The sequence below is a fragment of the Sphaerulina musiva genome (genome assembly GCF_000320565.1).
Source record: "Sphaerulina musiva SO2202 unplaced genomic scaffold SEPMUscaffold_12, whole genome shotgun sequence".
Classification (NCBI taxonomy): domain Eukaryota; kingdom Fungi; phylum Ascomycota; class Dothideomycetes; order Mycosphaerellales; family Mycosphaerellaceae; genus Sphaerulina; species Sphaerulina musiva.
The window spans coordinates 456735-482262 of record NW_016017394.1 but is presented as its reverse complement, the minus strand read 5'-3'; the positions used below and the strand labels follow the sequence as shown (position 1 = coordinate 482262).

General features: G+C 50.6%; 8 protein-coding genes and 1 non-coding gene across 9 annotated transcripts; 4 read left to right on the top strand and 5 right to left on the bottom strand.

Moving 5' to 3' along the window:
- The first annotated feature begins 66 nt into the window (after nt 1-66).
- On the top strand, nt 67-3202 carry SEPMUDRAFT_152068 (regulator of G protein signaling superfamily). The gene has a single exon (XM_016907223.1). It carries the CDS (start codon nt 1346-1348, stop codon nt 2540-2542), a length of 1197 nt encoding a protein of 398 aa, XP_016756506.1. The 5' UTR covers nt 67-1345; the 3' UTR covers nt 2543-3202.
- A 3380-nt stretch (nt 3203-6582) lies between these two features.
- SEPMUDRAFT_t76 lies at nt 6583-6673 on the bottom strand. Its single transcript has one exon. It is a non-coding gene; the product is annotated as a tRNA-Asp (tRNA).
- Nucleotides 6674-7156: 483 nt separating this feature from the next.
- SEPMUDRAFT_73996 (MFS general substrate transporter) lies at nt 7157-9361 on the bottom strand (the record flags this gene model as incomplete). The annotated part of the gene is made up of 7 exons (XM_016910047.1): nt 7157-7410; nt 7513-7882; nt 7964-8222; nt 8331-8383; nt 8467-8633; nt 8732-8882; nt 9089-9361. The coding sequence occupies 7 exons, from the start codon at nt 9359-9361 to the stop codon at nt 7208-7210; spliced, it is 1476 nt and encodes a 491-aa protein (XP_016756505.1). The 3' UTR covers nt 7157-7207.
- Nucleotides 9362-10441: 1080 nt separating this feature from the next.
- SEPMUDRAFT_121169 (uncharacterized protein) lies at nt 10442-11984 on the bottom strand (the record flags this gene model as incomplete). The annotated part of the gene is made up of 2 exons (XM_016901663.1): nt 10442-11656; nt 11706-11984. 2 exons carry the CDS (start codon nt 11982-11984, stop codon nt 10442-10444), a joined length of 1494 nt encoding a protein of 497 aa, XP_016756504.1.
- Nucleotides 11985-12563: 579 nt separating this feature from the next.
- Nucleotides 12564-14090, top strand: SEPMUDRAFT_53901 (acyl-coenzyme A thioesterase 9; the record flags this gene model as incomplete). The annotated part of the gene is made up of 6 exons (XM_016909279.1): nt 12564-12587; nt 12642-12669; nt 12792-12982; nt 13047-13461; nt 13519-13839; nt 13924-14090. 6 exons carry the CDS (start codon nt 12564-12566, stop codon nt 14088-14090), a joined length of 1146 nt encoding a protein of 381 aa, XP_016756503.1.
- A 693-nt stretch (nt 14091-14783) lies between these two features.
- Nucleotides 14784-17402, top strand: SEPMUDRAFT_73988 (MFS general substrate transporter; the record flags this gene model as incomplete). Its single annotated transcript, XM_016910046.1, has 7 exons — nt 14784-14865; nt 14963-14977; nt 15116-15911; nt 16064-16329; nt 16474-16647; nt 16735-16929; nt 16986-17402. The coding sequence occupies 6 exons, from the start codon at nt 14784-14786 to the stop codon at nt 16821-16823; spliced, it is 1422 nt and encodes a 473-aa protein (XP_016756502.1). The 3' UTR covers nt 16824-16929; nt 16986-17402.
- A 135-nt stretch (nt 17403-17537) lies between these two features.
- SEPMUDRAFT_152066 (DUF647-domain-containing protein) lies at nt 17538-19210 on the bottom strand. The gene is made up of 4 exons (XM_016907222.1): nt 19061-19210; nt 18875-18975; nt 18799-18811; nt 17538-18726 (listed from the first exon to the last, which is right to left on the bottom strand). The coding sequence occupies exons 1-4, from the start codon at nt 19175-19177 to the stop codon at nt 17563-17565; spliced, it is 1395 nt and encodes a 464-aa protein (XP_016756501.1). The 5' UTR covers nt 19178-19210; the 3' UTR covers nt 17538-17562.
- Nucleotides 19211-19557: 347 nt separating this feature from the next.
- On the top strand, nt 19558-20821 carry SEPMUDRAFT_166838 (uncharacterized protein; the record flags this gene model as incomplete). Its single annotated transcript, XM_016908263.1, has 2 exons — nt 19558-19638; nt 19717-20821. The coding sequence occupies 2 exons, from the start codon at nt 19558-19560 to the stop codon at nt 20608-20610; spliced, it is 975 nt and encodes a 324-aa protein (XP_016756500.1). The 3' UTR covers nt 20611-20821.
- A 7-nt stretch (nt 20822-20828) lies between these two features.
- On the bottom strand, nt 20829-24609 carry SEPMUDRAFT_152064 (uncharacterized protein). The gene is made up of 3 exons (XM_016907221.1): nt 24199-24609; nt 24007-24073; nt 20829-23943 (listed from the first exon to the last, which is right to left on the bottom strand). Exons 1-3 carry the CDS (start codon nt 24355-24357, stop codon nt 21395-21397), a joined length of 2775 nt encoding a protein of 924 aa, XP_016756499.1. The 5' UTR covers nt 24358-24609; the 3' UTR covers nt 20829-21394.
- Between the last annotated feature and the right edge of the window lie 919 nt (nt 24610-25528).

Genomic DNA, 25528 nt, shown 5'->3' with positions numbered 1-25528 from the left:
GGCCAGACTCCATATTCATTGTTCATTCATTGATTGCCTTGATTGCCGTGATTGATTAATTGATTGACTGACTGACTGATGAATTCGTTGATTGATTGATTCATTCATCATCCCCGTCGTTCGTTCGTTCATTCGGCCACCACTCGATCAGACCGACCGTGCCCTGGTGTCCGTGCGCGTGCCTGTGTCCGTGCCTGCAACATCACAGGCTGCAGAGCGACAGAGAGTCTGAGAGGGATCCTGGGAGAGAGAGAGGCAGAAAAGGAGAGAGGGAAAGGGAGAGACACACACACACATACAAACAGATAGATTCTACCATACCTCCTGTTGCGCTGTGAAAAGCGAAATGGCAGATCCCTGACTAATCTCTCTCTCTCTCTCTCTCTCTCTCTCTCTTGCACCATCGACCCCCTCCCCTCCCTCCTCCCCACCCCTCCCCCCTCCCCGACCCTCTGAGCTCTCCTCCCCGACCCTCCAGTCGTCCCTCGCTCTCCTTACGACTAGGACAGGGCGCCCTGCCCGTTGACAGGGCTGTTTGGGCTTGCGCTTTGCTTTGGGTAGGCTGCCGGTCCTATCTCGCGAAGCCGCTAGGCCATCAGCGCTCCTGGCCTGGGAACACTACTCACATTCCACGCACAACAACCCGACGACATACATATCGAATACCCCGACTGTACGGACCGCAGAGACACGTCGTCGTCGTCGACCCGCTGCCGTCTGCAGGACTCCAACACATCGCTCCATCCCCCCCAACTGATCCCGCACTCCTCCTAACCACCCTTCGCCGCTACCTGGCAGCCGGCGTCGTGGTGCGCAGTCGCAGTGAAACGAAGTCGCGCCAACCGCTCCGAACGAGCCCTCTGGCGTGCTTGACTGTCTTACTGCTGTCTGGGCTACTGGATACATACGCTGCTGCTGCTGGAATCCGCGTGCTACGCAACGACACGACACGGCACGATACGACACGACACGACACGACGAGACACGACACGACACCCAACACCTTTCCACACCCCCCACCCGCCGACAGGACGACAGGACGCACCGACGGTCAGAATTGCACGTTCACGGGGACTGTATCACTCATACGCCAGACCCGTGGCAGTGTCGTGGAGCGCTGGAGGCGTACTGCCTACTGTGTACTACGCAAAAAGTCGGGTGGCCGCGACGGCTCCGCTGTCTGTGACAAGCAGTTGGTCGCTCGTCCGCGAAGAGGATACCTAGACACCACCACTCTGGCACGCTGCACACGACCGTGAGACTGTTGCAGTCTCACCAATCCAAACTGGCGTCAATATCGGAACCTTTGAGGCAAGTCTGTCAGACTTTTGGGAGAAAGAAGAGTATGCTCGTACGGAAACCTTCCTCAAACTTCACCTCTTCCTCCACCTCTACCTCGTCCACATCCACCACGTCGAGCAAGTACTCTACCAGCTCGTCATTCTCCACTGTGGACTGCGACGCGGACGCTCTGGACACCATGTCCTCTAGCGATCCTGACGCTCCGCTGAGGCCACTATCTGTCGCGATACCGGGAGGGAGTGTCCACGGCCCCTACTGTCCGCGGAGGCCCAACCTGCGCGAGATACTGGCCAACACATCACCGTCTCCATGGACACTGGCGGCGTTCATGGCATATCTGTCGAACAATCACTGCTTGGAAACATTGGAATTCACCATGGACGCAGGGCGGTACAAGAAACATTATGCGAAGATGATGTCCCGAGCGCAGAGCGACGGCTTACCGCCTGCGAAAGATCGCGAATATGTGCGGGCGCTGTGGCAGCGTTTGGTGGAGGCTTACATCCAGCCCAACGGCTCGCGCGAGGTGAACTTGCCCTCCGACGTGCGAGATCCCATCATCAACCTCAAGCCCAAAGACATGCCACCCACACCAGGGTCTCTCGATCCCGCGGTCGCCAAGATCTACGAACTGATGGAGGAATCCGTCCTCGTGCCATTCCTCAACAGCGTATACCCCCAATCAGCACATCCCACTGTCAATTCGTGCCCGTATAATACCTCGGACGAGAGCATGTCGATGATGTCCAGAACGTACGAGGACCGATCGATGTACCCCCGGCGATCACGACATGGGCGTCGAGACTCACCACCTCAGGCGCATACCCAGTCTGCCGTCGAACCACACGCCCCCTCGTACTACTCGCACGGAGGACGCTACCGGCAACCTGCGCCGGCTCCGTTGACGTCGCCACACAAGTCCCGTTTCTCCATGAAGCTTCTACCGACCACATCTCAGCCTTCCACAAGCATGTCGAGCTCTGCGGTCACAGAATCGGGTTCAGATGCCAATCTTTCCGGGGCCGGGACCGCCAGCGGTGCGGGCATGACGGACGATAGCGGCAGTCCTGGCAGCCCGCCCCACGACAGTCCGAGAACTCCGCCAGATAGTCCGCCCACGAGCGATGCACACAGTCCCAAGCAGCGAGACTCGGGCATGTGGAAGAAACTCGGGCGACTCAGTGGGATGAAGGTCGGCAAGAAAAAGAGTCTTGGCGGACTCAGTTCGCAAGACGAATGACCCTCATGCGCCGTGATGAAGGGTCCTGGGGACTCGCTTAGAACATTGAAGCACGATGAACCCATTATTACAGCTTTTGAATCATGGTGTCCGAATTTGCGAAAAGAGGAAAGAGACGTTTTTATTTTACGCCTTCGCAGAAACATCGCTGGGCGATATTGAACATGGTAGTATGGCGATCCAACGACTTCTTACTACCACCACACACACGAGTACCTGGAAATTGTAGCGTTCACGTTTTGATGTCGAGCCAGGACCAATGATGGACCCGGCACAACCAACAACTAGAAGATGTGTTTTTTTTCGCGGCGTTTGGTGGGCAGGGTCTGGGACACGATAAAGCAGCACATCTGGGTCAATGGATCAGCAGAGGCGACGTTTTTTGATGATGAGAATGAAGAAGCAAACAAGGAAGGGATACCTGACGAGGAACATGTTCCGATGGGGGAAAAGCAGCAAATCCTCATCCTTCTTTTTTGGTTCTTCGATCAGTGTGTACATATAACTCGCATAGTGGATGATGTACTTGGTCATGCGGAGAGAGGAAGAAGGAGAGAGAGGGGGGAGAGGGAGAGGGTACGTATATCAGCGTGCCAGATTTGAAAGAGGTCCTCGGCACTCGGGTTACCTGTCTGGAGAAAGCGAGATAGGGAAACAAACGGAAACAAATCAAAGTTGTTGAGAGCCTCTCTGCAGGCTTGCTTTGCCTGCAACTGCTCAAATCTGCGCAAACATTCTCTTTTTCTTTTTCTCTTCACTTTGCCAATTTGATAATGATGATCATAATAGTGACGATACGTGGTCCATGTTTTTCCCTCCATTTTGTTTTGTTTCTCTTCTTACCCAACACATGTTTGGTTTGGTTTGTTTATTTACACATTCGTTGCATAAGGTAGGTTAGGTAAGGTACCTACACACATATATATCAGTAAGGTCTATATCCTCTTCCCCTTCTCTGCTTTGCTTTGCTTTTATATCGTACGAGATAGAGCCTAGGTAATTCCCCGTCCGCCCGTCCGTCCGCCCGTCCGTCCTATCTATCCATTTATCTTGATATTTCTTGTATAAACAAGGGAAAAGCCAAGTAAAAAGCCAAGAAAGAAGGTAAGCAGGCGACTTTTAACCTAGGAGGTAGGAGGTAGGAGGTATAGGCTGTATTTTTTGTATTTTCTTGTATTTTCTTGTTTTTGTTTTTCTTTTCTTTTTCGTTTTTTTTTTCTACGTCCGTATTTTGAATCCCGAGAATAGGTAGGCATTCATTCATTCATCCTTTTTCTTTTTCTTTTTCTTTTTCTTTTTCTTTTTCTTTTTCTTTTTCTTTTTCTTTTTCTTTTTCTTTTTCATTTTCATTTTCATTTTCATTTTCATTTTCATTTTCATTTTCATTTTCATTTTTCATTTTCCTTTTTTTTTTCATTTTCCTTTTTTTTTTCTTTCTTTCATCTCTCCATCTCTCCATCCTTCCCTTTTCCATTTTTTTGCTAGGGAGCTAGATCGCCGATCTTCAAAACTCTAAACAAAAATGTCAAATAGCCTTTCTTTAGGGGTAGCCTACCTCCCAGGTACCTCCTACCTGTAGGTTTCTTCTTTTTCGCATGGAACGACCGCTCATGTTCGGGAGAACAGCGGATGCTTCACGTGAAGTGTAATACCTAACAAGAAAAAAATCGTCTCTTGATACTTTTCCAGGCTTTGGATATCCCCGAAAGGTTTAAACTGGGGGGGGGAGTGTGGATTGATAGGGAGGGTGGGGGGGTTTGGTTAAGTTTTTTTTCTTTGGGGAAGGGAGTAGGGAGAGCAAGCGAGAAAGAAAGAGTACTTACTGTACCTACTTACTGGGTAGGGGGGTTTGTAGGTAGGGAGGGAGGGAAGAAGGGAAGTGGTAGGCCTGGCGCATTCTTCTTTTCTTCTTCGAAATGCACCAGAAAAAAGTGTGGACTTTTTAATGCAGTGATGAGGCGCGTCGTAGGTAATAGCCTGAGGATGACGAGGGGGGTGTTGTTGTCATCATCATCATCATTATCGTCATCATCATCAGTCCATACATGTACCCCCAACAACGGCTGTAGGCTGTAGCTTTTGCGTGTGTGAAGAGATGTTCTTCGGCTGAATTGTTGTCCTGTTGGAGGTAGGTAAGTAGAAGTTAGAAGGTAAAAGCCTGTTTGGGGCATCGCAGGGACTGGATCTGCCCGGGCGCATAAGATTTTTTGCCGTTACAGCCCTATGCCTACTAGAAGAGCCACGTGCAAGGCTCCTTCAGAGACCCGAGTCGGTGGTAACGGCGAATGAGGGGTCCCCAGACGATTTCTTGGTGCAATGCTGGTAGGGCATGCAGCTTCGAGGAGCAACAGCCAGAAACGTACACACAGTGACACAGTAATGGGACGGTTTGTATTTGCAATCTTGTGGACGGGTGAGATGGTACCAGACAGGTTTCTTTTGACGGGGGAAAGTTTCCCAACTGAATTGTCACACACAAGGGATATCAATCGGAGTCCCGAGTCCAGTCACAATCTTGTTGGTCTTGCATTGAATCGCTAAGGCGAGCAATCAGAAGTCTAGAAGGCTCTAGGATCTGGTCAGCAGAAAAGGTGATATCGTCAGGTATCCTACACGAATGGGTATGTAGTCATGAAGCGAACAAGTATGTAGTGCATTGAGTTCACAGCTGCAGCCAAGTGAACCAAAAACCAAAAAAAAGGCATTCCTTGTGCTGTCTGTTCTTCTGCACAGCTTCGGCCGTATCGACAACTTTCATCACAGCACGATCTGTGTATCCCGGTGGGGTGAAATGGTCGAAATGAGTCGTGGGTTGAGAGATCGTGTTGCATCCATCGCCATGGGCCGCGCGACGAAGGTGATATTTATCATGTCTTGTATGTGTTCTTAGGTTAAATACATGTTACTAGGGGGGAAAGTCTGGGCCGGCTCGTAGGAGAGGTAGGACCTGCCTGATCGACTGGAGATTCCAAACACGTCATGTCATACCTATCGCAGTCACATCATCAGTCCCGTATGCCTACAGGACATGTGTATGGTATGGTACGGTATGGTACCTGTATGCTCATGTCTCTCGTTCTCCTGGTCGACCTCACCCTACGAATAAGCACTAACATCAGCAGGAGTTTCACCGCCTTGTTCGTTGCATCATCCTACACTCTCTCAACGCTATTGCAACAATACCCGTAGCAATCAATCATCTTTGTGCTATTTCTCTGATTTCACGGCAGAGTCGCGATGGACTCAGATGGAGACTTGGGCGCGCACATCGCACGAATCCTTGATGAAGACAGCAACCCCGATGCCCTGCCGAGCTTGTTTTTGCGAATTTGACGGCAGTTGTTGGTCCTGGAGACTCAGAGACATTATCCCAGCCGTTCCATGGTTGAGAACAAAAAGGAAGGGCGCTCGTCCACGTCGCCCGATGCGTGCGCGCCGGAGTAATATTCATCACTGTGCATGGCTGTATGCATGTAGGTCAGACTGGTCAGTGAACAAGCATGACTTCCAGCGGCTATTGCGGGTATTCAGAAGGAATGAGAGTATGCATCTTTCGCCCTGCAAGTGTTATTATAACCTCATCAGACGCCATGCCAGCGGTTCAGGATTTGGGTGGAACGAGTATTTACCACTCTGGGGGCTCATGATCAGAGCGAGTCCAGGTAGTAAGACCGGTGGACCACATAACCTTGAGGTAGCATGAGTATGATGAACCTGGATGGTAATAAGAACACATGCAGGAGAGCCCACAGGATTATTGCATACACAGCTGGCAGGATCGAGCAAGCAGAAGTGCACTTGGAAATGTATAGCTCGACACGTGATGATTGATTTGTCGAACTATGTAAGTGAAGGGAAAGGAATATGTAAGGTAGAGGCATGTGTGTGTATGAGCATGATTAATCATCACCAGCCTTGGCACCAAAATTACGGCGACCGTGAGAGCACCAAAAGATCCCTTTCACACAGGCCATGAGAACGCCAAAAAAGTATTATTCGGAAAGGCCAAATGTGCAAAAGAAATGGGACTTTGAAGGAGTCTCTCCATCTGGGAATCGAACCCAGGTCTCCCGCGCTTGGAGGCTTGGAAGCCTTGACAAGCGGAAATCATGACCACTAGACCAATGAAGATGGTGATTGAACAGATGAACAGCTTGGCTGCCCATTGGTGACTGACCATATTTTTTACATAATATGTTTGCCACTTCCAGGCTCCTGTCATCAACCTCGCCATGGCACCGGTGCTTACCTCCTACCTCGTACAACTAAAACCTTTGTCCTATTGACGCCCTGCTCAGGCAGACGATGCAACGTGCAGCGAGCTCTCGAAGAAATCGAACCTATCTCCGACACTCTTTAACTTCTTTCGTTATACCTTCAGTCTGTTTCCTACTGTGATGATTGTGATCTCGATGGCTATGCTCAAAGAGCAACGATTACATATGAAACTATTTGCCTTTCATCTTCTTCGAATTTTGGTATCCAAAGCCGAGTCGGAGAATGTGCCAGAGCCATCTCAAGTCTTTGGGATTCAACAGTCGAGTAAAAGAAGTGGAAGAAAACAAGAAAAAGTCGATCCGAGTTCGTGTTCTGGAAGTAGTAGACTTGATAGTAATTCTGTTTCTCAATACCGTATACTCAGATCGACCTAGATGAGTCTGGACTCTACAGCGTGTAACGGAAACTCGGACCACCACCTTCGAGTTCCTTCTCCCCACGGTCGGCCTTCTTATTCTGGATCCAGAAATGAATTTGCAAGGCCAAGGTAATGATAATGGTCAGCAAACACGCAGTGATGCAAGCCCACAGACCAGGAACATATCCCGGTTGATCCTGTTCGCGAAAGACGAGGGAGCCAGCAATACCGCCTGTATTCAGAAAAAAAAAAGAATGTGTTAGTGTTCGTTCGATGATAAGCCAAACCCATATTTTTCTTTTGGGGTGGAGGAGGGGGGATTGGATTTCCTTACCAATTCCACCAAATCCGACAAGACTGGCACTGCAGAATGCACGCTTCCACTGTCCTCGAATATTATTCGCCTGGAAGGACATGACCATGACAACATTCGCCTGCACGGGTGCACAGAAGAGAAACACGCCAAAATATCGCACTCCGCTCGTCGTCGTCCAGCCCATGAGGGAGAGTCCGATGATGGCCATGACGGCATTGAACAGGATCTGAGGCCCGCGAACACGGTACTTGTCGCCGAGCCAGCTCTCCACGTACATGACCACGGCAGCGAAGGCATATGGAGGTGCGACGAGGCATTGACTTTGGGCGATGGTGAAGCCCATTCCGAGGAGGAGGATGATAGGGAGGAAGAAGGCGATTGCGTACGCCTGTTTGATTGTGCGCAAAAAGGTCAGTCATTTTGCAAAAAGAGCGTGGAGAGGCTTATGGCGGCGTCCGCAATTGCTTACCATCGTCGTCGTACAGAAAAAGATCATTGCAAATCCCCACACTTTGATATCTTTCGCGGGAGTCAAAAAGCGCTTGAGACTGAAGGCTTCAATTTGAGTATCACCGCGATCGCGATCGACCGTGGCCATGATGTATCGCACTTCGCGCTCCGAGAGAAAGTTCCAGGATCGCCAGGCGTTCTGGTCGGGAAAAGGGACGAGAAAGATGAAGCCGATGATTCCAATCACGACGGTGAGAATTCCTTCGATGATGAAGATCCTGGAGAATATATTAGAGCATACCTCGACTGAGAGGAGGTATCCCGATGGAAGCCCTTCGAGGAGGAGGAGGAGGATGAGGAGGATGAGGAGAAGGAGGGGAGCTTACCATCTCCATCCACGATACCCAGCTATTCCATCCATTTGCATCAAACCGTAAGCCTGCACTCGCTAATTCAGCATCCTGAGCAACGCAGCAGTACTTCGATTCCTTTCATATTCTTCTTCTTCTTCTCAAAACTTACCAAAATCCCCGAAACAGCACTCGCCAATGATCCAATCATATAAAAGACCGCATACCGCTTTCCCACATCATATCGTACAAACCAGGTCGAGAGCAGATATACCGCACCGGGAAAGTATCCTGCTTCGAAGACTCCGAGTATGACGCGTAAACCGGCGAGTTCTTGCCCTGGAAGAGAAGAAGAAGAAGACGAAGAGTCAGCAACAAAAAACCACACCGGATAATGGGTTGGTGTGCTGCAAGGCACACACACACACGCCACTTACATTCATGAATCAATCCCATCCCAATCATCACCAACCCCCACGCCGAACAAATACTCGACAAGAAAATTCTCGGTCCAATTTTGCGAGTCAAGGGAGTCGCCACGGGTTGGAAAATGGTGTATGTGATGAAGAACACCAAGGTGACGATGGACTATGGTAGTTTTCACATCATCAGTAATTCTTTTCTTTTCTTTTCTTTTCTTTTCTTTTTGTTTTTTTTTTTGTTTTTTCATTTATCCTTTTTATTTTCCATTTTTTCTCCCTCCAATCATCAGAGTACTCCAAACACAACAACAACCCCCTCTCTTTGTCTGAATCATTTTTGTTTGATAAACCTTAAAGGAAAAAAAAACTCACATATCGATTATTCCCCACCATATACAACTCGTCCCTCATCCCCGCAATCGCCGCATTCGAGAGATTCGTGCGATCCATCAAACTGACGCAATACATCGCCCCGAGGACCAATACCAATCTGCGATCGATTTTATGTTTGATTTTGCGGCCTTCTTCCGGCGTGAACCAGTAAAAGGGATCATCTTCATCGGATGATGTAGGTGGTGTGCCTGGCGATTCGAGTTTTTCCAGTTGTGTTTCCGTCGCGTCGTAAGGGTCTGTTTTGGCGTCCATGTTGTTCGCTGTTGGTATTGTTGTTGTTGTTGTTCCCATGGGTGGAGGGGGACAAGAAGAGACGAAGGTTTGTCGAGAGGATTGACAAAGATTGTGGGAGTTGGGACTTTTTGAGAAAGGGATGAGATAATATGTGGCATACAAGCGACCTTTGAATCACCTTTTTTTTCTGGCTGACATGAGTTCAGACCAAGTGCATGTCAGCAACACGGGTGAATGAACAGGGTGGCAATGCCGCGCTTCTTGGCCAGGAAGCGAATTCGCTTGGTACGCGGGGTTGGGGGTGGACTATGGAGACGCGCCAATGCGATTTGCGATCATAAGATGCAATATTACCGCGCCGCTTGCAGTCACAGCTTAGCCATGTCACTTGCCTCTCTACGGTGGTGTGATTGGTATCTATGAGTTCGTGCTGGCGTTTCGGATAATTAAATACCTGTAGGCTTCCTCCAACATTCGTCGTGACGGCGTAGGTTGGACGGCGTCAAAATGAATGTGAAATCTTGTGGTAGCCATGCTTGTGACGTTATTCCCAAAAACGCTGCTGGTGTTGGGGGTCTGCCGACATTGCAGCATGCCGTGTCACAGTGTCGTCGCAGGTAGATTCTGGAGAAGACGGTGGAGGGGACATGGCGCCCAGGCTTAGTATCAGCCTCACAGGCAGCCGCATGCGGAAAGCAACACTTTGCAGAGGTATATCTCCGTTCTGCGCCTCAAACGGCTTCAGCATGTCATGTCCAATACCATGGATAAAGTGCACGCGGATGTTAGTAAGCGGAAAGAGGCGCGCCTCTACCTATACTTCTAGAAGAAAAGCGCTAGTTGAACCGTGCGGGGTATGTACTTGCAGAATACATTAGCAAGTATGTATTGGCAAGGGCCGGGCTGACCTACTTCTAGAACTAGATCAGCGTCCCTTGGGCCATCATTGTGGTACTTTTGGAGGACGGAAGCCGCAGTCCCCACCAGGTTCGCTCTAGTCAAGCCTTGGAACACCCTAATAGCCGGCAGACTGGAGTTGGCCACGTGGATAGGGTGCACAAGCTGGAATTGATCGTCTTGCCTCGGCCAGCTCTGCTTCTATGAGCATCGGGCTGACAGCATGCCGTCCGTGTCGCAGCCCAGACTGCCCAAGGCCATCTCAAGAAAGTCCTCCTGCGAGGACTCAGGAGTCCTTTGCGTGAACACGACACCCCGCTCATGAGACCCATGAGACTCAAAGAGATCTTCGTCGTCACAATCGCCATCACGATTGTCCAGGCCAGCCTCGTCACAGTCGCCCACTTCTCGTCCACGGAAGTCAGAAGGCTTCGAAGAACCCGCCTCATGCAGCATATCCACATGGCCACTTTTCCTGCTCGCGAGAGGTTGCAAACGTGACGCGGCATCACTGTCAAACAGCCCAGCTTGCGTTGATCGCCAAAGATGAACCGCTACGTGTTCTTGGGTCGCTGAACTGATAACACCTGGGTGAGAAGATGCGCCAATTCGGCGAGAAAGCTCCAGAAGCTTGCTTCGTAGTGCAGCATTTCTGGCGTGGACACCGCAGGTCTGTGTCAAAGCGTGGCTCACGGTAGGTAATAAGATTGTGCGTGACGACAACGACTCCCAGTGGCTCGGCGAGAACACGGCAGGGCAGATGCTCGACAATTGTGTGAGGGATTCGTGACCCACGAGTTCGACATCCTTCAAAGAACGCTTTCGAGGCGTAGCGATAGCATATCTGATTCCAGCATCGCAAAGTGCGAAAATGTCTTCGTGGTGATGGTTCTGCGGATAACAATCGGTCAAACTCGTGTTGTAATATCGCTTCAGTGTCGGCGGGCAATTTTCTTCGCCGCCGTCGGTAAGCTCGCCATGAGAAGCCAGCATTGGACGTTGCGGTGGTGGAGATGTAGTTCTTCCAGGAGTAATTCTGGTGCGTCGGATTCTGGGACAAGTCCATGGCTCGAATATGGGAGACAGGGCGGGGCCGGCGGTAGAGAGCTCCAGCATGTCGTCGTCGTCAGAACCATTCACCAAACTCCAGGAAGTTGGTGTTCTTCTTCGTTTGCGATCGCTTGTGTCCGAGAAGCGCATATGTAGCGAGACATGATGGAGTCGTGCGGTTTGAATTCCTGGAGGCGGCTGAATATCATGGTACGGAACGTCTTGGGCAATTCTGTGCACACTGCGAACTGGGGCAGGGGACTCTCCTGCAGCGTGGTCTAAGCAGATCTGAAGCCTCATACAGGAATCAGAGCTGCCAGCAGAGACCACTTTCGCCTTCGGTTCAAGCTGTAACTGCCTCCAGAACTGTTCGCTGTCAATGAGTCGTCAAGATGCACACAGCGTGGGTACATACTGAGGCATCAAACAAGGTCTGAGCGAGAGCATCAGCAAGATCGTGTCTGCAGATTAGTAAGTCGCTGCACAGATGCAGGTCAATCGTCAAGTGAAATCCAGCGGCGGGTGTCATCCACGTGCGTCGAGAGCTGCATCCTTCACGTGAATCTACCACGTTTAGTGATCTCAGCGCCTCCTCCGATGCAGTAAGTTGCACACTGCTGGTAAGTTGGAGGTGTCGGTCTGAAGTTGTTGAAACCAGATCGATCTGTCCGAGATCCAGATGGTGCAGAGCCATGTGAGCTGCATGTCGTCGTTGCAGCTGAACGTGCCTATACCAAGGCCACGTTGAGGACGATGAGTCTAATGGCGGGTGAGACGTCCTATGTTGAAAGGATGTGAAGTGAAGTTGGCTGGAAGCGAAAGAAGAGGAAGTTGTTGGTGTGAAGTGTGCCAAGACTGACTTCCGGGGAAACAGTCGGCCCGCTCTCAGCCGCGCTCCCGAGTTCGAACTAGGAGGTAGGTACCTGAGGCACCAGTACCCAGTAGAATACCTCATGTAGTGAAGTAGAACTATTCACCTCACCTCACCACATTTGGGGACGCGTGCCATATCACGATCATGGCATCTAAGAGCTCAGCCATACGGCATGTTCTACGGGCGAAGCAGCTCTCCCGGACGCCCTGGTGCCAGCACGGCCAGTCTCGCGCATTTGCCGCCTGTAGACCACTTCGCACCGATGGTGTCTTTCGCGCTCTGACGGGGGAACGGGTGCAGAAGCCATGGATTGAAGCCTTTCGGGAGCAGCAGTCCGGCCAGCATGCACAGGAAAAACAGCCTGCTACCCCGAAGGATCGCGACCTGAGCCCCAAAAAGATGTCGGACTCGTATCACAGTGTTGTAGGTAATGAGCCAGCGAGCTATGCTTTCCAGCACATGTGCTGATAGTGAAAGGTTTTACCGCTGGCTCAAGAACCATGGTGTAAGTCGATCACAAGTCATTGGTCTTGCCTGCCCTCTCATCCAATGCTCCACATACTTTGATTGGTGTCGTTCTACCCATGGGATACAGTAGATACTCAGCTAATGTTTGTGCCATGTTAGTACTCGACACGTACATGAACGCCAGTGGTCATCTTCGCATAGGTACGATCCTGATGGATCTCGATGCACTGGCCGGTGTCGTTGCGTACAAGCACACGGGAGACCATGTGACGACTGTGACTGCAGCTTTCGACCGGATCACGATTGAGCATCCCCTGACCGAAGTCTGCGATCTCGAGTATAGTGGGCAGGTTCGTAGCTTGCAGTTCTCGTCGCATGCAACATGGAATCTTGCTGATCCTCTTGCTGCTTTAGGTCACGTATGCTTCCGGCCGCAGTTCCATGGAGATTACTCTGCAGGTCGCCAAAGCTCCATCCGCAGGCCAGAAACCCCGGCCAGAAGACATCATGATGACATGTCAGTGCACCATGGTGAGCTTAGATCCTGCCACCAAGAAACCTGTCAACATCGCTCCCGTGAGAACCGATACACCTGAGGAGAAACGGGTATTTGCAGAGGGCGAAAAGAACGGACAGCGACGCAAAGAACTCGCGAAGCGTTCTCTCCTCAAGCAAACTCCCAACGACGAAGAGAGTGATCTCATTCATGCCATCTGGCAACGACAACTCCAATACCATGATCCTGCAGATCATGCACGGAAGCCAGCCAATGCGCATTTTATGGATTCTACCCAATTGCGAACTGCGAGTATCATGCAGCCACAATACCGTAAGCAGATGATGCCGAGGGTTCGACGATTGATCCATACTAAGCTTCCGTATACAGGCAATCGACATCACTTCATGATCTTTGGTGGCTTCCTGCTGAAACAGACATTCGAGATTGCTTTCTGCTGTGCTGCCAGTTTCGCACACACGAGACCGACATTCGTATCTCTCGATCCTTCCACCTTTCAGAACCCCGTCCCGGTCGGAAGCGTGCTATACTTGACTGCTACGATAGTGTATACCGATCCACCACTGATATCCGGACAAGCAGAGCAGCAGCCCACCACAGAAGGCCGCCCCGCGAACGCTCAAACGCGTGTCCAAGTGCGAGTAGACTCCAAAGTCCGCGACGTCGAACACGGCGTCGCAAAACCCACCGGTAAGACATGCATACCTTATAATTGGCAGACTGGACGGAGAACATGGCACTAATCATGATTCATTTTCACTTGAACCCGCTTAGGACAATTCAACTATACCTTCCTTGTCGACAAAGACATCAAAGTTCTCCCGAGATCCTATACCGAACATATGATGTACATTGACGCCCGTCGACGAGCTATGAGCGTGCGGGAGAAGGTTCAACAGGGCGATGCAGATTCTGGGAGTTCGGAACGAATTACTGAGTAATTGAAAAATGTCCCACGAGAAAGAAACAAAGAGTGGACCCCATATATAAAGGGCACGAAGGGAGCAACAACTAAATGTGTCTGAATAAATTTTCGAATATTTCAAAATCGTGTACGATCCATTCGTATCAATGCATATAGATATGCCCTCAATGCCTCTGTGAATACACAAAGGCGGTAGTATATGGAATCTCACTGTTACCAGACCCCAATATTGCTGGCCAAACCGCATACTGTACTAGAGCAGAACTACCCACCTGACTATACCTTAGGCTCTCGGTTTCGGATCGCGGGCAGCAGACTCAAGTTCCAACAACCTGTCCTGTCTACACATATTTCTCGTTATCGCCTCATATCCTTCACTAAAACATATCACACTATATCATGTACGAGTAAAGTGCACTTCCACCTAGGTACAACTGCGCTACCTTATATACTTGATTTAATATTACACCAACCTGCTGTACGAAAAGTAATGTTCTAGCCCTTGTTATACAGACCGCTGCATCAACGGCCCGAAAAGAGGGTCTTCTCGGTCGCCTATTCCCATTCCGCCGCCCGCCAACCGCTGCAGAGTTGAAAATAAATCTTTCTGGGAGTGAAATTTAGATTTCTTTTTTGTCACCAACACTGACGCAACAACAACCACAGCAAAAACAAAAATAACCTCAGCCATAACGACAACAACGACAACATGGCTGTGAATACTACTCGCAGCTCATGGCGGTCTTCAAGAACCTTACTCGTCTTTACAGCTACACTAGGGCTTTTTTCTGGTATGTAAATGTCAATCAAAAAAAGAAACAAACATGCATCATGACTTTTGAAGAAAACATGGAGATTTACTAACCATGTTGAGTCAAAAAACAACAGAGAATTTCCTCTATGGTATGTACCTTTTCCACATCATCATTGTCATCACACTAGACCAGTGGACACGCTCCTTTTTTCCCCCTCTTGGAATTATGAAAAAGAGAAAAAAAGGAAAACTCCTCTAAAAAAGAATTTCCCCCCGGATTTAATCAGGTTTCGTCGTCCCCATCCTTCCCTACATGATCGAACAACGCCTATCTCTAAATCCCGCATACACCCAACGCTTCACAACCGAACTCCTCTTCATCCTAGGTCTCATCTCCGTCCCCTCAGCGCCCATAATCGGGCACTTCGCCGACAAAACGCACAGTCGAAAAATCCCCCTCCTGATCGCTCTCTTCGGCTGCCTCGCCGGAACTCTCCTGGTAGCAACAACACTCTCCATCTGGGCGGTGTACGCCGGAAGAATTCTCCAAGGAATTTCCGGAACGGGAGCGTGGATTGTCGGGTTTGCCATGTTGACGGATGCGGCGGGAGCGAAACATATGGGGAAAACTTTGGGGTTGGCGGGGAGTTTTATTACCGCGGGGGTGATTATGGGTCCGGCGGTTTCGGGCGTGTTGTTGCAGTGGTTGGGGTATTGGGCTGCGTGGGCTGTGCCGTTGGGATTGCTGGGAGTGGATTTTCTGGCGAGGTTGGCGATGGTGGAGGAGGTGAGGACGAGTGCGACGCTGGAGGGGCGGGGTTCTTCTTCTGGGACGGGGGCGGTGGATGGGGATCGGGAGGAGGAGGAGGATGAAAGTGCGCCTCTTTTGGTCGGGGATGTGGGTCCAGATGAGGAAGTGAAGAAGAGGCAGCGTCGCGGCTTTTATCGTATTGTATTGAGCAACGGGACGGCATGGGCAGCAATGTTGAATGTCGTGGCTTTTGCAATGATTCTCTCCGGTTTTGACGCCACGCTACCTCTACACTTACGAGATGCCTTTGGCTGGGGTCCTGCGCCCATTGGGTGAGTACGCTCGCTCAATCAACCATTCGAGTGTTTTCTTTCTTAGTCTCTCTCCTGACAAAAGAGGAAAAGAAAAAGAAAAAGGAAGAAAAGAAGAAAGGAAAATCAAAGAAAGAAAAAGAAAAATCCCACTAACATACAAACCCCCCCAGATCCATATTCCTCGGCCTCCAAATCCCCTCCATGTGTCTCGCGCCCTTCATCGGCTGGCTGCGAGATCGCATCGGACTCCGTTGGCCCACGACCATCGGCTGGGTTCTCACCGCACCTCTCCTCTGGTTTTCAGGCGTGCCGGGAGATTCAGATTTCCTCGGAATTGGAGCGGATCGTCGAGGGCAAGGCGTGTTCGTCGCCACCATTATTGCCATTGGAATCTGTAGCTCGTTGGTTCGTGGGGCGGGCACGTTTCAGTTGACTTGTGAGTTATTGTTGATTGATTTCGATCTCTCTTTTCTTTTCTTTTATTCTTTTCTTTTTTTTCATTTCGCAGATTCACAGATTCAAGAGGAGACAAAACAAAGCCTACTCACTAACTAACTTTTTTCGTTTTTGCACAACGTAGCTACCCTTCATCAACTCCGCGCACAAGATCCCGACATCTTTGGACCGGGAGGCGGTGCTTCGAGAATGTTTTCGTTGACGGAGATTTCGTTCAATGCGGGTCTGATGCTGGGTCCGCTAGTGTGCGGCTCGATTTCCGATGCTTTTGGCTTTTACTATACGGCCTGCGTCTTAGGTATGTATGACATGTCTGACTACTACGCGACCGACCTCCTTGCTCTTTTTTTTTTATATAAATCGTGATTGCTGACGGAAGACACAGCTGGTGCTTCTGCACTTGTGGCGATTACCTCGTTTGTCTTTTTTACTCATCAGTCGCTTGTGCGCGAGCTGGATACCACCGCTACATGAGATAGATTACTGATACCACTGATTACCTGTCACAATGCACAAGCAGGGCTTTTGACTGCGCGGTGGATGTCTTTTGCAATCTTCTGATTACCAGGGGACCTGAAAGGTGAGTGTAAAGTATGATATCGAGTAATTGGCTCCGAAGTCCATAACTTGGTGCAGAGACACATGGCGGTAGTACTCACAACACGAGTACTCGATCGATTATGTGCGTCGCGCGCAGCACTTACAGAGGTTGCACAATTCCATTCCAAACACGGCGAGGTGAGCAGGTGATTTGAGGATGTGGGGAGGGGGAATGATGTGGGTGAGAGGTGCGGCGGATGTCTTTGAAAGCGTTGGCGCTCGGGGCCAAGCTTTGTGTTTGTAGGTGTGGGGGTTGAGTATTATGGGTGAGCATGGAGTGCGGCATGTGATGAAAGGTTTGTTGGCGGATTTGGATATTCTGATGAATGTGGCCAGTTGTCAGAGTATCGATGGATCGGATTAATCGGGATTGGTTGGAAAGTCATCCCAAGGGCCCGCGGGTCGTTGATACTGAAAAAGAGCAAGTTGTAAGCAGCAGTTGTGAAAAGTAATACATATACCTAAGGTACTCTACGAATCACAAGTGAGACACTCTATTCTTTTACAGGTCGAAACACCATTTTTGCCAGATAGAAAGCTCTCTATAAATCCCAACCTGCCCCAACGCCAACGCCAACGCCACTCCTCAGAAAAGCAAGAAAACACCCAGAAATCAGCACTCAATATCGACTCGAGAGCTCGCGACAGTCTCCAGAGCAGCAGAATCGAGATCCCACCCCAACTCTACCAAACGATCGTAGTGAGTCGTCCAGAGCGCGTTGACCTGGTCTCGGACTTTTCCAAACACCTCGGGGAGGCGAGAGAGCTCGTCGGGATTCATGTCCGCAACGGGTGTAGGAGCGACGCCGAGGCATTCGGCAAATTCGAGAGCCTGCCACCACGCCAGAGTGAGAGCTTTGGAATCGGCTGCCTTTTTCAAAACGATGAAGACGCTTGCCTTGCCCGGTCGGGAAGATGGGTCGCACCAGACGATGCATTGTGCATCGGAATAGAGTTCCAGGATGCGGTTGAGATGTTGCTGGTCGTCCACGCGTATAGACTTGGTGGTCTTGTGCTGCTGTCCGACGGCGGCCAAAAGTCTCGACATGGGCGCACCCACTGAGCAGTGGCCGATGGCTCGCCCTTCTCTGCTTCGGAGAATGCCATCGCGCTCGAAGATGAGCTCCTGGTCAGCGACTTCGATGGGTGTGGGAAGATGGCCTTTGCGCAGATGATGATATAGGAGCGTGGCACGTTGCCGGTTCAGAGTCTGCATCTTGACGGCTCGTACAGCACGTCTGTTGGTCTCGAGATGGATGGAAAGCAACAAAATTAGTGCCGTCCATGTGGCAACAGGCGTCTTGACCCAGGTGATGACCCAGCTACCGAACAGCATGCCTGCCAGGGAGATGACAGTTTCCTGACTCGAATCCTTTGCATTGAGCTCACCCAGATTGCCTTGCTTGGCAAAATGTGCACTCAGACTGGCCTTTGCGCTTCCCGCTGCGACTCCACACAAGGAACGAAGAATACTGCTGAAACTCAAGATAACCACACGCGTCGGCTTGGGGAAAATGGGCGACAGACAGTCGAGGACGAAGCCGGTGTCATTGAGAATGTCTGCCAGCAAGCGGTACATTTTGCACTCGGGTTCCAAGGACATGCCAAAGCGGTGCGCGAACATGATGGTGGTAATTCGACCGACTGAGTCTTGGAGGATGGACAACAGGAGCGCAGTGGTTGCATTGGCAGTTGCATCTCCGACGCCCACGCCTTCGAGGACCGCACGAGACGAGAGCATGGCAGCAATACTGCTGGAAAAGGCCTGCAAGGAGTCCTGGAAAACAGACGAGAAAAGTCAGCCTGCGAAGCGATGGGGATGGATTGACGCACACATCGAGGGACTCACATAGATTTGATACCTACATACCTTGGAGATCAGCAGATGGCATCGACACACAGACACACTATGTATGTCGACTCACTCCAAGTAGTCATCTGTGACACTCTGCGGGAATCCAACGGGGAGAAACACGTCTACAGTCTTGTGCCATAGGGAGGCAATCGAAATGGAATCCTCCGATCGCTACACCACCACCACCGTAAATCGTTCGTCCGTCAGTCAGTCTGTATACATCCACATCTGCCATATGTTGTTGCATGCCACCCACAATCACATCGATTCTGCTGCTCTCTTCCGTGCTGCCCCCCTCGCTCTGGATATATGTGGCCACCAGATTATCCGCGTCATCGTATTCCCGGATCCGGAGTGACTTGGCCGTCGCCATATTCAACTCGTGCTCGAACTCGCACTCGCAGCGCCTGGTGATGTCGGCGTGGAAAGAAGATTGTTATTATTTGATTATTATTATGATTATTCATGCCAGATGGTCTCAGAATGTCATGCCCCTGAATTCCTGAATTCTGTTTCGTGCAAGGTGCAAGGTTGTACCGTATCCTTCAAAGATGACTAAGCTTCGCGATCGCATTTCGGGAGCTCGGGAGCGGAGATGACGATAGTGTACTCTCTCCACTTTACACTAACTACTTTACTTTACCTTACCACGTTAACATATGAACTAATTCACTTTACCCACTCATTCACTCAACCTCTGCTAGCGGGCTCTCAGCTTCACACTCACCCCGTTCCAGTATGGCCATATCCGCCATGGAACTCATCCCAGGCATCCTCCCCCCCTCTCGGGAGAATTGGGAACTCATCGTCTACTACTGGCAATTCTTCCCACTAGTTCGTCTACCCCCCCCCCATCCATTCATCCAAAAAAAAACTCCTACTGTTCTCACTAACTCCTCCCCCTCTCAACAGCTCACAGCAGTCCAATGGCTCATAGACTTCTACCCTCAAGGCAAAACCTCCATCGACTCACGCTTCAACCTTCCCGGAAAATGGGCCTGGTTCATCATGGAAATTCCCGGATTTCTCATCGTGCTCTACTGCGCATTTACCCTTCCCGTCAAACTCGGTCTCTCCTCCCCCTCCTCCTCTCCATCAGCAGCAGAAGGAGGAGAACAAGGTCTCCCCTACGCAAACTGGACAATGATAACCCTCTACACAATCCACTACATCTACCGCGCAATTCTCTCCCCCTTACTCCTCAATCCATCCATGTCTCCCATCCACCCCATCGTATTTTTTTCCGCTTTCGCCTGGCAAGTCCTCAACGGCCTTTCCCTCGGCGGTTGGTTAGCAGGCTATGGCCCCACAACCGTATACGACTGGGCAGGAAGATTATATACCATGGAAATTGGTCTTGTCATTTTCGGTTGGGCGTTTTTGGGAAATATTTTTCATGATGATGATTTACGTGAGATTAGACGTGCTGCGGGAAGAAGACAGAGGGAACAAGCAGCAGCTGCGCAGGCGGAGGCGAAGCAGTCTCCATCTCAACCTCCTCAAACAGAGGTAAAACCCCAAGAAGGAACAACAACAACAACAACAACAACAACAGAAAAACTCTACATGCTCCCCAAAAACGGCCTTTTCCACTTCATTCTGTACCCGCACTATCTCTGCGAATGGATCGAATGGTTTGGATTCTACATGATTGGCGGTTGGGACTGTATTCCCGCTCGGACTTTTTTACTTAATGAAATTTCTACCATGTTGCCGAGGGCGTTGGCCGGCAGGAGATGGTATGTGGAGAAATTTGGAAAGGAGAGGGTTGGGAGGAGGAAGGCGATTATACCGGGGATTTTGTGAGGAAGAAATAAAAAAGAGAAGGGGGGAGGGGGACATATGATGATGAGGGTTTAAGAGGTGATGATGGTTGATGGGGGAAACCTGAGGAGTGGAGATGGAGAGGGAGGGGGGATTAATCATACCTGATCTTTCGAGAAACAAAGAAAAACGAGAGACTCGACTCGACGAGCACAAGAAGAAACGAAACGGGTTCAAAACTACTCTACCTTACCTTACCTCACCTTATTGTTACAAAGAAGTATGATTCTTTTCGCAAAAAATCTTTGTACTGCGAGGAAAAAAGAACCCAAGCAGCCTTTTTGTTTCACTAGTTACTAGTTACTAGTTACTAGTTACTAGTTACTACTACTAACTGCTAGTACCACCTACTACTACCGACCGGTATTCAACTACCTTATTCACTTGCTGGTTCTGGTTCTGCGAGACCTAGGTATACTACTGCTTTCTTCCTTCCTTCTTTCCTTCCTTCCTTCCTTCCTTCCTTCCTCCCTTCCTTCTTTCTTTCTTTGCTGATAATAACCAGACCAAGCGAAAAAAGAAAAAGAAAAAAATAGTTATAATCATAGGTACCACACTGTTGTTGTTAATCATATGCAAAACCCCCCTTCCCCCAACAAGAGAACCGCCAAAAGGGCTTCCTTTTTTCCGTTGTGTTCTCTCCAATTTCTGCTTTGGGCCTCCATCCATCCATCCATACAAATATGCAAAAGAAAACACCAAAACCAAAACACTAACAAGAAGATGTGGAGATAACAGACGCAAGGCAAGCAAGGCGAATGAATTCTCATGCCATATAAAAATCAAAATCTCCCTGTTCAAACACCACGCCTCCTCCTCCTCCTCCTCCTTCTCCTCCTATGGTGTTGGAGGTCGAAGTATTTGTTCCAGAGGTAGAAGGATCATGGTCGGAAGAAGCCAATTGCTCTAATAAGCTCAAAAAGGGTTCGTTGTCGTGTGAGAGTGAGAGGGCTTCTTCTTCTTCTTCTTCTTCTTCTTCTTCTTCTTCTCCCTCTCCTTGTTCTTGGGGAGGATGGTGGTGGTGAGGATGATGATATTGGTGATGTGAAGAAGAAGAGGGAGAGTCGGGGGCAGGAGCAGTAGCTGCATTGAGACCACCACCAGTGAAGTTATTATTTCCTGGGGGAGTGGTTTGATGATGTTGATGATGTTGATGAAAGGAGGATTCAAACGCTGCTGCTGCTGCTGTGGGAGTTTTGCCGTGGGATGTTGTACTCGGTGGAGAGAAGGCAAAAGTAGATGGCGTAAAAGTGTCGTCTCCTTGGTAGAGCATGAGAGGATGATTCTGCTGCTGCTGCGACTCGTCTGCTCCTCCTCCTCCTCCTTGAGAGTCACTACTGTGTTGTTGTTCATCGATAATGGCCATTTCGGAAGAAGTGTGCGATTGATGATTCAGTTCGAGAGAATCTGCGACAAATTCCATTCGGGGAGTGCCGTGGGCAAGGGTCGGTGCTGTGGCGCGTCGTCGGGTGGGTTTGCGCACTGCTGCCCCGGGAAGGCGAGCTCGCGAGAAAGGTTGAGGGGGCACGGTGGTGGTAGCTTGGTGGTATGTGCTTGTCGTCGTCGTCGTCGTTCGCCACGCGTGGTCGATATCGTGGATGGATGCGAGTCCCTCGTGGATTTCATCGAGGATGATGTCGGAGAAGCTGACGTGGGCACCATCGATATAGCAGCCGGGATATCGATCGAAGAAATCTTCCATTTGGAAGGCGGGAGAGAAGCGCATGGGATTGCTGGACAGTTGCTTGACGAGTTGTGCATGGCTGGCGTATACTGCTTGCAACGTGTCTCGCTGATGCTGCACGCCGGCCCAGATCGATCGGAGCTCATACAGCATTGCCATTTCTCGATGCAGGAATTCCGCGCTCTGGGAGAAGGTGTCTCCTCCTCCTCGATAGGACAAGTAGTGGGCACCGTGTACGTGTATCGTGCCGGCCGTACAGACTGCATAGCCGACAAAGGAGGGCCAGTCCAGAAGTGCTGTATTCCTTCCGATCTCGACCAACTCTGCAATGGCATTGGCGTGCAATCCGCACAGATTCGTAGCCTCGATTTGCCAGGACTGATGCTGACCCGTTCCCGACAGTTCGGCCAGATCAATGGGCAAGAAGGGGCGGTAGATCAGGCAGTGGATCAGGTGATAGATGAGCTTGCTCAGCACCAGCGTCGAGGAGTCATGCGATCCGAATAAGGTGTCAATCGATGTGAAGATGTCCTGTGTCGCGGCTGCCCAGTGGTCCAAACTCGATCGTATCTTCGACAAGGTGGAGTGTGTATGCCACGGGAAATGCGAATCTCCCTTGACACCGCCCGCAGCCAGATATCGATTGGTGATGCCCAGGACGTGCACAATCTCAATGAGCATGGCCCCGCTGCCCTGAGCAGCATTGGATACAGCCGAGAACTGGCCATTACTGGGAAAGAAATTGCCATCGACCAAGACTTGAGATCCGGGAGGCTGCCACGCCGGCAGTCGCAAGTAAATGGACTCGTCGGCGATGAGAGACGGTCTCTTGCTCCCACTGATTTCAAAGCGGTCCATGAGATAGCACGTCCAGAACAATTTCCGGCGGCCTTCTCGTTCCGAGGGGGCGATTCGCAGTTCCGCGGGCAGTTCTCGATGGAGATTGAGGGCCAAGGCAATGCTCACGGAATGCGTGAGAGACATGTAACTTCTCTTCCCTCTGCCATTCTGGAAGTTGGCAATGGCGAGCAGCAGTAACGCCTGAAGGTTGTCAATGTTGGGCTCGTCCACATCGATCTGCGACCTCGCTCGCACAACACATTCCTGACTGGCTCTCATGGCACCCGCCTGCCCACCGCACAAGTGGGGCAAATAGCGAATCGCCACCGCGTGAATGGCGTCGATGAGAAAGACGGGTAATCGACCATCACGGAGCCTCTGGCGCGTAGCTGTCTCATCCAGAATATAGTAGGGTTTATCGTGCAGCCGGGCAAAGTAGGTGTCGAGCAAGGCACTGGTGAAGGCCATGGCCTCTCGTCGTGCGGGTGGCGCCGACGTGATCGGTCTCGGAATGGATCGCGGTGGCGGATGCATGATGGGCTCTGCAAAATCAAAGTCGAGCATGGGCGATGCAGGATGAGGATGAGGATGAGGAGGATGAGGAGCAGGAGGCTTCTCGACCTCCTCACTGCTCTTCTGTGAGCCGTGCTTGTCGCTCTCAGAGCTCGTGGGCGATGCTCCGGGGGAGGCTGACTTTTTCTCGTCCTTTAGTCGCTTCTCCAGACCATTGACACGTTTGAGCAACGCCTCCAGAACATCCGTCTTGGGTCCTCGTTTCTTCGGAATGGCGTCTGGAAGAAGAGCACATGTCAGTCGTCGAGTCTCGATGGTGCAGATGAGCTGGCGTACCGTACCGTAGATGCACGAACAGCTAAAGACCTGACACGCTTCACAGCTGGGCTTCGTCCGGTTGCACTTGATCTGGATCCTGCCCGTCAGCATCATCGTTTCTACCTCATTCGAGAGTGCACTCGACGTGTGGCAACAGAGGAGGAGGAGGAGGAGGAGGAGGAGAAGGAGGAGGCCAGGCAAGGCAAAGCACACACTTTTCGCTTGCGACAGCTTTTGCAATTCATCGCCTCCTTCTGGTCCGCACTGCTCTTCCTGACCGGCAGGCGCTCAATGGGCCTCGGGACCGTGGCCATGTCGTTGGTCGTGTGTTGTGCTATGGCCATTGTAGTCATGTCATCGACGACCAGTCCCATCCAGATCCCGCAGAAGCATCACTCAGGTCGGCTGAGTGAGGTAGGTGAACACAGGCGTCTCTGGCCAAAGCCGAGGAGCTTGGAGGATCGGGGAATTAATCTCAGAAAAGAAAGATGCACACAGACACACACACACACGCACCCCAGGCAGAGTGAGGTAGGGTAGGGTAGGTAGGGCAAGTTAATGGAACAAATAGGTGTGGAGCCGACTCAGCCGAAGCACGCTACCGCCATCGGATCTACCACTGTGACCACCCCTCGCCGGCTCGTTAGTCGTTAAGGTGTCTAGGTAGGAGGTAGTGTGGTAGTGTAGCTATATTGAGTGTGAGACCCCTAGAAAGTAAAGACACCTCACGTCCCCAAGTTACATCTCGAGATGGTTAGAAAGGGAAGGGGATTAGCAGAAGAAGCAGAGAGATCACGGGCACGGGGGCGGGGCGGGGGCAGATCTGCTGCGTGTGCCGTGTATGAACCCTGGAAGAAGAAGAAGAAGAAGAGGAAGAAGAAGCAGTACAACAGAGATGTACAGTAGTACTCCTGGGTCGTATACGCATCTGCGCCTGCGGGTGATCTATTTAGCCCCCCCTCCCCTTCCCCCTCCCCTCTCCCCCCTCCATCCCTGAAAGTGCTTTATTTTGCTTACTTGCTGGCTTGCTTACTTTGCTGCTGCTGCTGCCTTTCTCAGGTAGGCAACATAGCCGCAGAGCCCTACTGTGAGTCTTGGTGCACGTCTGTAAGCCCTAGTGTACGCGAAGTGGTCTTGATTTTTTCTTTTTTTGAATACTGCTCAGCACGTAGTAGTAGTAGTTCACTAGTATGGTGATGATGATGATAATAATAACCATCATAACGAGAGAGAGCGAGCGTGATGGATCTACCCTAGTCACATTATTGTTGTTGTTGTTGTCAACACATCTTCCTCTCTCACCAGTCGCCTGTATGAAAAAAAGAAAAAACCAAAAAAAAAAGAGCCATCTGTCAATCTGCCCAGCCGCCCAGCCCAACCCAATCCCAGGGCGACAACAATAATTGGTCGCACAAACAATAAACTTCTTTCTGGAAGCGCGCACAGCAAAGAAATCCCCAAAAATGAGGGGAAAAAACGAGAGTGAATGTAACAGGTACTTTCTCCCAGGTACCTCTCTCTTTCACTTTACCCCGGAGCGAATGT